The 15,966-nt window shown below is 48.4% G+C and overlaps 1 protein-coding gene across 1 annotated transcript in view; it reads right to left on the bottom strand.

Annotated features, from left to right (window-relative positions):
• PAPPA2 (pappalysin 2) overlaps positions 1–15,966 on the bottom strand; it is a 173,316-nt gene that overhangs the window by 70,698 nt on the left and 86,652 nt on the right. The window contains exons 13-15 of the mRNA XM_038413484.2: positions 15,454–15,588; positions 8,709–8,844; positions 7,837–8,053 (exon numbers count right to left, since the gene is read on the bottom strand). Of these exons, the coding sequence (XP_038269412.2) occupies positions 7,837–8,053; positions 8,709–8,844; positions 15,454–15,588 (488 nt within the window). The remainder of the gene's footprint in view (positions 1–7,836; positions 8,054–8,708; positions 8,845–15,453; positions 15,589–15,966) is intronic.

Below are 15,966 nucleotides of genomic sequence, written 5' to 3'. Positions count from 1 at the left end.
AGAAATCCAGCACTGAGTCATCCCCTTATGTCCTGGGAGCTTACTGACAGGGACTCCTCAAATTGCCTTCAAGACTTCTGCAAGCTGTCTCCTAGGATGAAGAGGGCCTTTCCTGTCCTATTATTTGAGCTAGTGTCTCCTTTTTTAGAGATGACCAATCATGCGGTATCTCATTTCCTCATGCTAACAGGTATGTTTCTCACTGGGAAGGCGAGTCACCTTCAGCCCTTACATAATTTTTAACCTTCCCCCTTTTCTTTTGTATTTCTAAGGTGCATTTCACTGACACATATATGTGCTAAATGGGTAGGGGATGGTATCTACCATAGAAGCCACAAGGCCTTGGAGGAAAAATCTCCCACTGTTCTTTACATTGCTCAGGTCCACTGCTGTTGGGAACATTAGGAGCCCTAGTGTAGAGGCCGTTCTAGCTGCTGACCTAGTTTTAAGCACCTCGTTGGTTAGACTTGCTCCGAGCAGGGTTAGATGATGCTGTGCTGGAAACGGCAGACAGCTGGTGTGCCAGCTTTGCTCTGATTTCTACCAATGAATCAATGTTAGTGACTTCTCTGGAGTAGACAGGGCCTATGTGACAATCACAAAGAAGGTTGGAACAGGACTGTCCACCTCTCTGCCTCTGGGCAAGGAATGCAACATCCTTGAATGTACTGCTGAAAATCAAGTCTATCACCCCTATCCCTTTAAAATGGCTTTCTGGAAGAGACGCTTTAGTCAAACACAAATTATTGGGCTCAGTACAGGAATAACTGGCAGAAATTCTGCGGCCTGCGCTATTCAGGAGGGCAGATTAGATGATCTAATGGTCCATTCTGGCCTTCGAATATATGAATTTAAGCATCTATATCAAAGGCAGAGGCCTTTTCAATGCAGTTGTGTACCCTGAGCTATGAAAATGTGTTTTTATTGTAGATTATAAATTGAGTGGAATGGAGCGAGATGGCTCAAGCATTTTGAATAGCCAATGTACAAGGCATTAAGCTCTAGAAATGGCCTGCATGTAGCAGAAGAATAAGCATCGCCCACAAAAAAGCCACATGTACCTATGTTTGTCTGCATTGCCATATTACGGCCCTGGCCCTGGGCATTCTGGAGACAGGCGAACAGCTCACCAGAACGAGTTCCCCAGGTGGCACAGCTCAGCCATCAAATCCTACCTGCCTGTCACTAATGCCCAAGGAATGCCCCATGGGTCAGTCACCACTGCCTGAGGAGAAGCAGCTGGAGTCTATTCATGCCAAGTTCAAAATCCAGCCCTACAAACTAGGATTACCAAGATCTGAATCTCTCCCCTAGAAGTGTGGGGGGGAGGGGGGGAGGGAGGGGATCCCTCCAGGTCTGGTGACAGGCACGTGGGTGGGGCAGCCTGGAGGAAGCTTGCTGTGGTGCAGCCCAGGCTGTATGTGATAAACGGGGCTCTCAGTCCCACACCTTTCACCAGTGCTAAACTAGCCTGAAACAAATGTTTTTCAAACAAACTTGTGTATCCCTTTCTACTTCATTCACATCCCCTCCCTCTAACACTTTCCTGGCTCTTCCCCCCCCACTCCTATCCTCTTCTTCCTTCCTTTGTTTCCCTCCCCCCCCTCCCCCACTCTGCCTTCCCTTCCTGACCCACATATTGCCCTAGTCCTCCCATTACCATCCCCACCAAGAGGCTGGCTCTGGGTCTCTGGTTAGGTCCAGCCCTCCTTTTCAGGTTCACCCCCTCAGTAGGGGATAGTCCAGCTTTGGAGGGGCCTGGGAGTTAATTACCAAAACCTAAGGCCAAATCATTCCTGGGTAAAAAAGTCAGATACTTGGGCCTGAAAGCTAAGGAAACAGCTTAGGGAACTGCAATTCTTCCCTTGCTGAACAAGAAGAGGCAAAAATTAAAAACTTCCAAAAAACCAAAACCAGGTTTCTCTTTAATCCTTTAAATCTTTGGGGGGGGGGGAGAGGCGGGGGGGGAGGAGAATAAGAATACAATGCAGACTGGATTTCAATAGCGCCAAGGCACTTCCCAGCACAAGCAAACGTAAACTCCAACAGGGTAAAAATAAAAGGCAGTTTAAAAAGTCAATAAATAAAATCTGCTGCCCTGACTTGATGTACAGTCCATACCAAAGAAAACAGGAGGGAATGTGGCTCAGTGTTCACATGCAAAGGGAAAGACTGGATGGAGAACAAAAGCAATTAACTGGAAGAGGCTGAAGTACCAGGCAGAGGCGCTGCTTCAGATACTTTGGGTGCAACAAGGATATGTCTACACAGCACTGGAAGTGAGCCTCCCAACCCGGGTAGGCCTACTCACACTAGTGGGGCTCAAGACAGCACGCTAAAAATAGCACTGTGAGCACTGCAGTGTGGGCTCTCAAGCCCACTCAACCCCCTGGCTATTTTCAGCACGCTAGCTTGAGCCCCGCCAGCGCAAGTCTGTCTACCGGGACTGGGAGGCTTGCTCCCAGCTGCAGTGTAGCCATGCCCTGTGTAGGATGTTATTGGGCTAGTTTACACTGGAAGTGCTACATTGGTGCTGTCACATTGATGCAGCGTGCCTGGTGAAGATGCTCTATGCTGACAGGAGAGCATCTCCCACTGACATAGCGCCGTTAGGTCGCTGTACCTTGCGTCACTCGCGGGGACGTCCTCTTCACACACCTGTAAGTTACAGCTCGTGGATCCTAAGGCATTAAGGGAAGATCCATTAAAGTCAACAGAAAGACTCCCACTGGCTTCAGTGCGCTTTGGCTCAGGTCTTAACAAGGTACATGCTGAAGTCATTCCTTCCTTGCTGCTGGGAGTTTTCAATTGCTCACCCCACGTGGGCCCTGGGAGGACAGCAACTCAGTGTCCCAGCATTGGCACAGGGAGCAAGCACAACCTTGTGCTCCTGGAGTGCCAGGTGAGGAGGGGAGTCAACGTGCTGCCATCCACTCTGTACCCCTGACCCAGCACAGTGTTAGAGGGCACTGAGGGTGGGGGCATCTTTTGGATGAGACAACATTCAAAGACCTGACAGCTTGTGATCCTTAAGGCAGATTCTGTACTCCCTCTAATTCCTCCTGCAGTTTCACCTGGGGAGACTAATCGCTTCCCCTCTTTGAAACAACTATGTCTCGTTGACAGTGTAGAACGACTGCCATGTTCCCTGGAGATGCCTGTATTTCAAGTGCGGGTGTGTGATCTCTTTATTGTAGTACAGGCTGCAAAGCACTTTGGGATCCTTCAGGATAAAAGATGCAAGAGAAACAAAGGGATGTTATTTTTATTATACTGGAAATGAAATTAGACTAAGGCCCGGAAACCTCTTTTTCCGAGTCTCCTTTGTTACTTTTGTGGGGTTATTTTTAATAATAGGCTTACATACACATTGTGTGTGTGGTCAGTTCAATTCTTTAATGGAACACCAAAGATTTCATCTTTTACTGGTGAGTGGAAGTCTCTGAACCTGCTAATATGTTATATTTCTGAACTTTTATGGGGTATTTTCTTCCCAGACTCCACCTGCATTTATACCCAATGTATTATTAGGCTTTGTTTTAATACTGTTGTATGTTTGTTTTGGACTTGAAAATCATTTTTAAAATGAAAGAAAGGGGGAGATAATTAGCCAGGTGCTTCCAGAGCTGATTAAGAGGCTTTGTTATTGTTATTATGGCTTCTGCAGACTGGGAATTAGGGGGAGCTGGGCTTTATGGGTCCTCTGCCCTCCAGGTATGGGACCCTGTTGTCCACAAGATGGGGATGATATGAATATGTTGCACTTCTAAAGCCCATATCATCCAAGCACTTTTCTGACTCCTAATGAGACCCCTGGTTGGAAGGTAAGTAATATTATACTGGGTTTATAGGTGGTGACAATGAGGCAAAGAGAAGCAAAGTCCCTAATGTTGGCTGCCCCGTTTCTTGGATGCCCACATTCATGCACAGAGGACAAGATTTCCAAGTTCTCTGCGCTCCCACTAGGGTTCAAAAAGAGTTCAGCTCCCATTTAAACATGGGCCAGATTTTCCAAAATGCCCAGCACTCAGCACATTCCGATTTTCAAACAAGTACAGCACCTACCCTGAGGAGCTCATTGGAATATCTGGTCCTGGGGGCCAGAGGTGCTGAGCACTCTTCCTTCCACCTGAGGTGGCAGGCGCTCATCTCTGTGAATCAGCCCCTGGAATGGCTCGCCTGACTAGGGTCAGTGGCAGAACAGGAGACTAGATCCCAGAGTCCTGGCTCCTAGCACCCTGTCTAACCATGACGCCTTCTGGAGAGGGTGGAGGAAGAGCCACCGGGCCTCCCGTGCTGGGAAGTCGCCAAGCAAGGAAAGGGAATAGACAGCTGCCATGGATTGTGGTGTCAGCATCACGCTGAACTGAGCCAAGACAAAGTGGCCTGGCCAGCACCACAGTCCACATGATGTCTGAAGAAAGAGAGGGTTTAAAGACCTATGTGGGCTCCTGCCCCTACCACCCAGCAGGACAAACTCAGCACACTGATGACAAGGAGGTTGGCTCCTCTTCCAGAGCCAGCAGGGGGCATCTCTCCCCACACAATTTTATTCCCCCTCCTAGAGCTCAACCAAAACCCTGAGGAGGGGTAGAGATGGATCATCCCTTCTGTCTGTGCAAACCTGCCCCTTTCCCAAGGACTTGCCTCCATACACCTGTCCATACCCCAAGAGCTCAGAGGTGTGACTCCCCATCCCCAACTGTCTCCCTCCCCCCCGTGATACCTTCATCCCATAAAAGTCTCCTTCCTTCAAAGGGAGTATGATGAGATACCACTAGCACCATGATTCCCATTGCTGCTGGTGAGCACATTGCTACTGCTGGCAGATGATGCATCCAAGCAGCTCAGCACCTCAGTGGGTGAGCCTGACCCACAGAAAAATCATGGAAGGCGTGGATTTCACTTGGCATGACAAGTGAGGCTTACAAAGTTTATGCTGTGGATTTAGTCCGATTTCCAGCAACCCCAGGAGATGAACATCAACTCACGGTTCTATGCCTTGCATGAGTCCACTGATTTCAGAGGAGCTACACTAGAGAGGACTCAGACACAGGATTTGTAAAACTATGATATTCATTAGCAGGCAATATGTACTTTAAAATCTGCTTTCATATGGCTACGTGATATGTCTCTTTGCATGCTCATGTCAGTACTTAAAGGGACACCAGTCATTTAAAAATGATACTTCTGTCTGAAATGTATCTATTATTGCTAATAACCTCCCTGAGATTTCAGTTAAGAGATCATAGGAAAAAATATGCCATTCCCTATCTTTTCAATTTGTTTTCCTTTGTGTATTTGGCAGCCTTTGTGTATGGCCCGTTCCACCATTCCTTCAGTATCAGTCAGTTTCTCACCTTGTTTGTGTGGGTCTTTCACACAGCAACTGGAGAAAGAAATATATTTTTAAGTCTGGGAAAATGTGATTGTAAAAATCACACCATTGGCAGGGGCTGAGAGGCATGTGTAGCACCTGTGACGACTCCCAGAAGGAAACTGACTTGATTTCAGGTGGATGGTACACCTTCTGTGAGGGCCTGAGACCAACGCTTACAAGTTTATTCACTAAGAGAGCCGCAATTTCTGTTGCTATGTAAATCACATTCAGTCTGAAACTCTGGTTATGCATTCCAGAACTCTGTATAACTCACTTACATCACATGGGTGTGCACGCGCTCTCTCTCTCTCTCTCTCTCTCTCTCACACACACACACACACACACACACACACTCTCTTACTTCATTCTTTCATGCAGTGCCATTCATAAGGAAAACTTATAACAACAGTAACAGTTAGTATTAGAGATGAGCATGGACAAAATCCAAAATTCCCAGTTGGACACTATCTGCATAATTGCTTGAATGAGAACCCTGATCTGGACACTTATAAACTTTGGAAAAATTAGGATCTGGATCCTCAGCCAAACTTTGCATCGTCAATCATCATCATCTGTTATCATCATTAGAACAAATCTTACCTTTCTTTAATTCCTTCTCAGCTCTGTGTCTTTGGCTCTGGGTGTGCTTTCTGCATTATTTATTTATTCATTCAATCTTGGATGTCAGTTCTTCCCTCTTTTCCTTTGCAGTGTGATTTATTTGGAACATGCTGCCCTATTCTGCAAATACTGCTCCTCAGTTACATACTTTACTAAGATATCTGGAGGCCTTTGAGCACTGGACATCGGTAAATTAAAGCATGTTATTATTAATTAATTATTAGTATTATTACTTAAGTAGCCACATGAGATTTGGTAAAGGAGCAGCCTCTGAGGGATGAGATGGGAGCTCCAGGCAAGGTATTTGAGGAATCTAGCAAGGCACCCAAATCCAAGCAGGAAGAGAGGAGATTCCCCTCCCCGGTGGAGCTTTTTGGAACAGGAATGGGACATCCGGTGGTAAAGTGTACGGAAACCAAAACACAAATGGAAAGGCAGGCATCTGTCAAGCTCTCGCCAATGGTCTGTTTTATGGAGAGTTGCTCTCCTCGTGTTTCTCTCTCTCCAAGTTTAACGAGAGTGTGGTGGGTGCCAAAGCTGACTTGGGAAGTTTCAACTCTATTTCCCGAGGGACGCTGTTAACCAGGATGTCCAAGGCTCGATCCCGCAAGGCGCTGAGCACGCTGAGACAAGCGCGTTCATCATTCTAAGCACGTGAGTAGATCTTTCAAGTCAACGGCACTGCTCACATGCTAAAAGTTCAGTACATGGTTAAGTGCTTTGCTGGATCAAGGCCTGACAGAGGCAGGGCTCCTTAGGACAAATAGTATGTGATCATGTAATTAAAGACTGTATCATAATGCTACGCAACAAGGGGCTGAATCAGGGCTGCTCAGGGGACCTTAATATTAGCATTGTCATTGAGTGCTTGACTTAATCCTAATGACATTCTTTTAACATTGACTTTCTGTATCTCTCTCTCTCATCCCCCCAAACTGACCTATTTTCCTAATATTTTTCCCTGCAATCAGATAGTGAATCAAACCTTGATACCTTTTGTCTGAGTGCAATGCTGAATCATTTGAGCAGAAAGGGTGATGGGGAGCATGTGCATACATGTATAAAGGGACAGGGACCCAAGGTAAAAGTGTAGTGCTAACTCCAGAGAGAATCTCTATTGTTTTAGCAGCGGAGGAAGAAGGGCAGAGGGGTAGGCTGGGTGCAGGAACTGCTGTGATTTCCAGCTGATGTCCACTCCTGGTGTGGACTTCACCCACTTGCACTGCCCTTCATCTGGTGGCTGCATGGGCCCCTTATATTCTACTCCAGCCATGACTCTTTACTGAGACAGAAGCAGAAATTAGAGATGGGAAAGAGCTACCAACCCAGGATTACTCCTTACACTCAATGTCCACACTTGGAGCTGGAAATGTAAATCTCAGTTTGAGGAGACACGCCTGCTTTAGTTCTGATCGAGAATAGAGCACAGCCATGGCACCATGAGTAGAAGGAGGACTAGCCGCCCCGTCCGAGACGGCTGGAATGCACCTGGGGTGGCTCATCCTTCACACCCCTTGTGCCACCAAGACTATTCTCTATTTTTAGCGCTGTGGAAATCAGAACTCCTTGAGCTGGAATTCACAGCTCCTTGAGGTCTGGCTCCTTGAGCTGGAATTCACAGCTCCAGCTCAAAGTCTAGTTATACCTACAGTGTTTGTCCAGGAACAAGGAGGTAGCAGCTCTAGTTGAGCAAAAGGATGTCTCCCTCTGGCTGAGCCCCTAGGAGCTATGCTTTAAGCTGGATGTCACCTCCTGCAGGAGTGACAGATCCAAAGCCAGCAAAGTGATGGCCCTTGCCCAGCAGCAACACAGAAAAATCCAAGGCGATGTGGTACCTGTGTCTCTGGAGGCCATGTCCCTCATGTTCCAGGAGGCAGGTGTTCGGCGCGGAAGAGCTGAGGAGGGAGGAAGTCCGCAAGGCCACGGCTGAGATGCCCACTAATGGGGAGGAGAAATTGAGCAGCACTGAGGTGATCCGGTGGGAAAGGAAATCCTGGCTGTGGGTCACATTGATGACCAACGGGTTCTGCTGACATGACAGCTCATGTGTCCCTAATGAGGATGAGATAACAAGAGAGAGACGCCATTAGCCCAACTCTGGGATTGTTTAGCTTGCCCTGGGTTATTCTACAGCTCAGACGCTACTGCTGTGGTCTGCCTTTTCTACTAAGCAACCTGCAAGGGATTCCTTCCCAGCGAGGAAGTCAGACAGGACACATCCAAGGCAAAGGCAAACCCTTCTGCTTCAGGCCAACCAGCAACTATACTAGGGTCAAAAAAGCAGGAGATGGAGAGCCAGTGCTGAGAGAAATGGGATGCAGAGAGGATCCCACCAGAGAGAGGGTACCACAGCCTCCTTTATCCTGGTCTGCCATGTGGCACAGACCATCTCAGCCAACAAAAGAGGCAGGGAGGAGCTCAAAGAGAACACTGCCAGAGAGGTGTGGAGATCTCCCAGCTCCCACTGAACTCAGGGCAAGCCAAAGAGGCCATAATAATTTGGGCCATTTTCTAGGAGCTGTCTGACACAGCCCTACCTTAGCTGCTCAGGCGCTTCCTCAGACCCTGCTAGACTGCTCGCTCCCTGCAAAGTAAAGCCAAGGGCGAAGCAGAAAGGGACTCAGGTACTGAGGGAGTAGAGGAGGAGAAGGGAAATGGGAGCTCTCCTCATCATTCCCCTCCCCACATCAGCTCTGAGTGCACTCACCCAGCGAGTGGTTGTGCCTCCTCTCATCCCCAAGCTGGACGGTCACAGTCGGCTTGTGCTGGTCACCCGGGGCAATGCCATCAGAGGCCAGGAAAATAAAGACTGAGGTGGCCAGTCCAGGTCTGTCGAAGCAAATCTGGGCACGAGGGTACAACGCCAGAGGGGACATTAGAGTGAGGGATTACGGAAAAGCAGAAAGAGCTACACGGGATATGGCTTTGCATTTTAGAAGCAATGCTATTGATCACACAAATAAACAAATGGGACGTACAGATTGATAGATGTCTAAATAGATAAATGAGATACTTCCTGCTCATTCTAGAAGCCCCACACAGCGTTCCCAGCACACACCAATCATGACTTATAACAGTTTTGCTTTTCCAGTCTAGGTTCCTCAGACAGCTCTGCCAATGCATCTCACTCCCTGACCCTGAGGATCCAGTTGCAGGCCTCTCCCCACAAGTCTGAGACCATACAATTCATCCCACTGATATGAACCCTGAGGTGGCAGGCTGGTGGAATTACAAACTGTGTCACTGAAATGCTTTCATTTAAAGCAAAATACCACAGGTGGCTCAAAAGCAGCTGCCAGCCAAGGAACTGAACAATCTGGGGCAGGAGGCAACGTCTAATAGGAAAGCCGCCATTTCCACCGACTCCTCTACTAGCCACGAAGGCTGCAGGAGACAGCAGTGAAACTCAGGAGTATCAATCACTGGAGAACAGGCACTCTTGGAAATGAGAGGGACATAACCTCCCTCCCCTGCGATATTTGGAAACTTTTGATTCAGAGCCACCCCATGCAACGCTCTCGCTAAAATCAGGCCAAAGACAAGGGGCAAAAGATTCCAGGTACAGCACCACTTCACATAGGCACAAATCCATTAGCAGCAGACAGCTCAGCTAGCCAGGCTGAGTGCTGAGGAGCAGGAATCTCCCCCCACATTGCAGCCTCAGGGCCCTGCTATTATTAATTAAATGACTGCAGTGCCTGAAGGCCCCAGCCAAGGTCAGGGCCCCTTTGCGCTAGGTGCTGCTCACATACATAGTAACAGCCAGTCCTTGTTCTGAAGAGCTGACAATATAAACAGACGAGGCCGAGGGGAATGAAAGCAGAGAGGTGAAGTGACTTACTCAAACTGGCAGAGCTGAACCAGGAACAGAACCCAGGTCCTCCGGGGGGCCTGGGCCAATGGCTTGCCCATTGAATACAGCCTCTAGGAGCCTGCAGCTCCTCTGCAGCCCTCACCCACAGAGGAGGGACGACTAGTGGAGCCTTATAACTGCAGATGCACTGGCCCTACTCTCCTCTGGCCTAGCCTGATTTCACTCCATCACTGAGAAAGACACTTTGTGGTAAACAGAGAGATCCCATCATGCAGGTTCCTCAAATCCTGACTCTGGTCCCCCGGATCTGTCATGGTGATGGCCCTTCATGCCTGAAGAGGACTGGTGTGTATTGAGCATTGCCTAGGGTTGCCAACCTTCTACTCGCACAAAACCAAACACTTGCCCCGCCCCCTGCTCCTCTCCTTCTCCATGGCCCTGCCCCTTCTCCGAGGCCCCGCCCCTGCTCATTTCATCACCCCCTCCTCTGTTGCTCGTTCTCCCCACCCTCACTCACTCGCTCATTTTCACCAGGCTGGCTCAGGGGGTTGGGGTGCAGGAGGGGGTGAGGGCTCCGGCTGGGGGTGCGGGCTCTGGGATGGCTCCAGAAATGAGGAGTTCAGGGTGCAGGAGGCAGCTCCAGGCTGGGGCAGGGGGTTGGGATGTGGGGGGAATGAGGGCTCCAGCTGGGGGTGTGGGCTCTGATGTGGGGCCGGAGCTGAGGAGTTCAGAGTGCAGGAGGGAGCTCTGGGCTGGGGCAAGGAGTTGGTGGAGTGTGAGACTCTGGCTGGGGGTGCAGACTCTGGGATGGAGCTAGGGATGAGTGGTTTGATGTGTAGGAGGGTGCTCTGGGCGGAGACCGAGGGTGGCAGGGGGAATCAGGGCTGGGACAGGGGGTTGGGGCATGGGAGGGTGAGGGCTCCGGCTGGGGGTGCAGGCTGGGGATTAGGGGTGCAGGAGGGTGCTCCAGGCTGGAATTGAGGGGTTTGGAGGTGGGAGGGGGATCAGGGCTGGGACAGGAGGTTGGGGCCTGGAAGGAGGATCGGGGTGCAGGCTCCGGGAGGTGCTTACCTCACGCAGCTTCCAGAAGCAGCGGCATGTTCCCCCATGGCTCCTATGTGGAGGCGTGGCCAGGTGGATCTGCGTGCTGCCCTGTCTGCAGACGTTGCCCCAGCAGCTACTATTAACCAAAGTTTCTAGCCAATGGGAGCTGCGGGGGCGGCGCTTGGGGCGGGGGTAGCATGTGGAGCCCCCTGGCTGCCTCTACATGTAGGAACCAGAGGGGGGACATGCCGCTGCTTCCCAGGAGTTGCATGGTGCAGAGGCTAGCAGGGAGCCTGCCAGCCCTGCTGCGCAATGTCACCAACCAGACAGTCAATGGCCTGATCAGCGGTGTTGACTGAAGCAGCCAAGATCCCTTTTTGACTGGGAGTTCTGGTTGAAAACTAGATACCTGGTCACCCTAGCATTGCCTCATAATGAGGAATAGCCCAGGAGCCCCCCTGGGAACTCAACACAGTGAGCGGGGATAAGTGATCAGAGGGTGGGACAAGTATTTCAGGTTCGCAGCCACTCACTAGGGCTCACAGGGAGCTGGCGCAGGCGTGGGGCAAAGCAACGTGGAGGAAATATCTTTTTGCACCTTCACCCTAAATTCCCACTCAATCATCACTGAGGCTGGGCAATTTGCCAGGAACATTTCCCTCCTGTTATTATTTCACCCTTGTTGCATTTCCACCTCCTGTCCAGGACTGGAAGCCCTGAGACATCATGAAGGTCAAGTCCGTCAGCACCACAGCCTGCTCCAAAGAAGCACATTACCATGGAGAGTCCCAGTTCTGCACATGCAAGAAGCTTGGGTAGTTTGGATAAACACCTCAATATCGAGCGCTCATCCCAACCTAACTTGTGAGGGCCAGATCCTCAGCTTGTGCCAATTTGGGGGATGCTCCTTATTCCATCCCTCCCCACTGCTCCCCTGTACAGGTACTGGCAAAATCTGTTTCTGAATTAAAACTGCATGTCATAAATATAAAGGGAAGGGTAACAACCTTTATGTATGCAGTAAAATAAAATTCCTCTTGGCCAGAGATATAGAATCCCCTTACCTATAAGGGGTTAATCAGTTCAATTAACCTCGTTGGCACCTGATCAGAAGGACCAATGGGGAAAGAAAATACTTTTAAATCTGGGGGAGGTGAGGGACTTGGGGGGAATATTTTGGGGAACAGGAACTCCAAGTGGTTTTTTTTCCTTAAACCTTTGTCTAACTCACTTGGTGGTGGCAGCGAATACCGTCCAAGGACAAGAATGAATTTGTGCCTTGGGGAAGTTTTAATCTAAGCTGGTAGAAATAAGCTTAGGGGGTCTTTCATGCAGGTCCCCACATCTATACCCCACGGTTCAGAGTGGGGAGGGAACCCTAACACTGAAGTATCTGGCTTATCTCACTAAGTATTCCCTGTGTGTGCTTCCTTTTTCTTATTATGGATTGAGCTGCAGTTGGCTATATTTTAATTTTTTTTCTTTTGCTTAATTTCCTGCTTGTTACATTCTGACATGACTCCAAATCTTCCTTGAATCTGATGTTTAAAAAATAGAGAACAAAGCACTGCCACTGGAAAGCGCTCCTCCATAAATCAGAATAACTCATAGCTGCAAGTATACCAGCTATGCTAAGGTGCACTATGGGAGGCTAGTTATGTTCAACAGACATTTGCATTCTTCAGCAGATGGCCACCTCCACTGATGTCTGTGCCTTCATATAGGGGCACAATGATTTCTTTGCCCTTTAGTGCCACCTGTTGAAAATGTTTCATTCCATCCTGCACCTAATGAGCAATGTGATTGCTCTTTTAAAGCATGTGACATGGAGCATTAAAACAGTCCTGTAAGTGGAGGTGTATGCACGTATTACTGAGATGTGTGTGTAAACAGCTATATTTGTATGGGAGAGTGTTTTTTCACACATGTGTGAATAAGAAACCTGCTGCCCAGACCAATCTGTTAGCAATCAGGCAAACATTATAAAAAAAGAGAAAGAACATGGGCATATTTATTACTAGCCCATAAATAATTTTATGGGCGGAAAATAATAGCACACCTAAAATGAGCATGTAGAACCAGTAATGAAAGTCTTTCATATAAACATCTGCCCACAAGTTCCAATGCACTGGAACATGAGTTAATCCTGGTGAGAAGTAGAAAGCGAGCCTCCATCAAGGCAGCACAAAGAAGGGGCTTTCCTCTTTCTTGTGAGCAAAGGAAGAAATGGAGGGCATTTACCCTGGCATAAGCACAGTAGGGAACCCAGAGAGAAGGTCCAAGAGATAGAGACAGAAGAGAATGAAGGCTATGTAGGTAGAGTTCTCTGTAGATGCATAGGGGGTTGGACTAGATGACCTCTTGAGGTCCCTTCCAACCCTGATATTCTCCGACATTAGGGATACAGAGGTATTAAGGACAGAAAGGTAATAACACTGTTTATTGACCAATGATTAATGATACATTAAGTCTTCCAAGTGCCTTAACAAAAAGGTAATTACAGACAATCTAGGACTAAACAGGGCAACATGCCCCATATAAACTGTACAGAAAGAGCAAAGACAAATACCTCCCAATAATAGAAGGCAGCAGCCACATAAAATTAAACTGTGGTTACAATCAGAAAATCAGCACTGTATGAGCTGCATCTCCCTAATGGACATGTCAGCTCCCTGTGTCTCTTCTACTTATGTCCTCCTTATGTGATTAAAACCCAGGTTTTACTCTTCCTGGTGGAGTTGAGGCCAATGCAGTTGTAGGACAGAGTCTCAGATGCCAGGTCAGAAAGGCCCCGACTCCCATCCTCTCTAACATGTCTGTAGGCATGGTCAGGAATTCCAGGCCAGCCTTCTCACCTCCTAGAAGAGACTAGCTCTAAGGCCTTAGGACCACACTGTCCCTTGTGCAGTCATTTACGCCAGTGCAAAGGGTGCAAAAACTGAGCTAAAGCAGAACAGCAGCAGCAAGGGCGATGCTGAAGGTGCCCTTGAAGATTAACAGTAAAATCTCAAATAACCCCTCTCAGTACAGTAACTCCTCACTTAAAGTTGTCCCCGTTAAGGTTGTTTCGTTGCTGATCAATTACAGAACATGCTTGTTTAAAATTGGGCAATGCTCCCTTATAACATTGTTTGGCAGCCGCCTGCTTTGTCTACCGCTTGCAGAAAGAGCAGTCTATTGGAGCTAGTGGTGGGGACTTGGAACCAGGATGGACCACCAGCCACCCATTCCCCCCCCGCCAATCAGCTCCCCACTCCCTTAAGTTCCATGTGCAGCAGCTGCCCAGCAGGCTATCAATTGCTGGGCAGTTCAGCTGTCCCACCCCCCACTGCCATGTGCTGCTCCTGCCCTCTGCCTTGGAGCTGCTTCTGGGAGCCTCCTGCTTGCTGTGTGAGGGATGAGAGAAGAGGGGTGTTAATGTCAGGGTGTCCCCCTTCCCCCCGCTTCTGAACCTTATCTTCATAGAGTGAGGGGGAAGAACCACGACAGGACTCAGGACGGATGGAGCTTGCTGGCAGCAGCTGCAGTCTCAACTTGCTGTTTTCCTTAAAAAGGCAATGTACTTTGAGTGGGGTCAGTGTACTTAAAGGGGCAATGCGCACATCTCTTTCTCTCACTCACTCACACTCACGGTGTGTGTCTGTCTGCCATGCTGTCTCCCCTCCCTCCATTCCTGCTGCCTTGTAGAATGCGAGGCTAAAACAACAACGTGTTAACCCTTGAGGGCTCAGCCAAGTGCTAGTTCATCATTTAGCAGTAAAAAGAAAGAGTACTTGAGTCTCTAAGGTGCCAAACAAATTTATCTGAGCATAAGCTTTCGTGACCTACAGCTCAATTCATCGGATGTAGCTCATGAAAGCTTATGCTCAAATAAATTTGATAGTCTCTAAGGTGCCATGAGCACTCCTTTTCTTTTTGTGGATACAGACTAACATGGCTGCTACTCTGAAACCTGTCATTTAGCAGTAAGACATTCCCTGGGAAATATCCCAGCCTCTGACTTCACCACCTCAACCAAGCTTCACAATCATTGCTGTGTGCAATATTAAATTGTTTGTTTAAAAAAAACCCCATTATTATATATATATATATATATATATATATATATATATATATATATATATATATATGTCTTTTGTCTGGCAAAAAGAGTGTCCCTGGAACCCAACCCTCCCCCCCATTTACATTAATTCTTATGGGGAAATTGGATTCACTTAAAGTAGCATTTTTCAGGAACAACTACAATGTTAAGCGAGGAGTTACTGTATTTGCCTGGCAATGGCTTATTCATTTACAGAACACTGTTGTAGGGTTCTGTCTACCTTGCCGTGGTGATCCATATACTAATGGGGATGAAACAAGAGATACACATGCCTGTCATTGGCTTTCTGTTGCTACAACTCATCTATAGAATGCCTGGCTGTAGCTGATGAGTTTGTAACCCAGCTGAGGGAGAACTCTTCATTACTCCAGGGCAGGGGGAAGGGAAAGAATTGCTCTTTATCCCTAAAAGTGTGGGACAAGGATAGGAAAGCCCTCCCCCACCCCTACAAAGTATCCTTCCTGTTAAGCCCAGGTGCCCAATGCCACTTACTTTGAGCCAAACTCTATCATCCACGGGCGTTTTCTCCTCATCGGCAACCTGAGCATCATTGCGGCTGGTGGTGCAAGGGAGCCAAGTAGCAAGGGAATGATGTTCTGGCATATCTTTAAGATGGGATCTGCACACCTGGAAAGGAGAGATTTTCAACCCCAGCAGCAGCAGCAGCTTTGGGCATGGAGGGAAAAGGAGGGAGAGAACTACCAGCCTCCTACATGCCCACCAGGAAAGAGGCACCACAGCATTAACCAGAGCAGAAGGGGAGGGGCGACAGAAGTCACCTGTTTGAATAAAGAATATTTCAGGGTACCTGTGGGATTGAAGGAAAGACTATGGGCTAGCTCAGTGTAAATCAGCACAAATCCACTGATTTCAGCACAGGGACCCCAATTTACATCAGCTGAGACTTGGGCTCAATAGTCTAGAAGAAAAAACGTTCCAAATAATCAATATACAGGGTCAGATCCTCAACTGGCATAAATCAGTATAGTCCTGTGGACCCACACA

The sequence above is a fragment of the Dermochelys coriacea genome, chromosome 8 (assembly GCF_009764565.3).
Source record: "Dermochelys coriacea isolate rDerCor1 chromosome 8, rDerCor1.pri.v4, whole genome shotgun sequence".
Lineage (NCBI taxonomy): Eukaryota > Metazoa > Chordata > Testudines > Dermochelyidae > Dermochelys > Dermochelys coriacea.
Note: the sequence above shows the minus strand (reverse complement) of the source record. Positions and strands in the feature narration are given on the sequence as shown.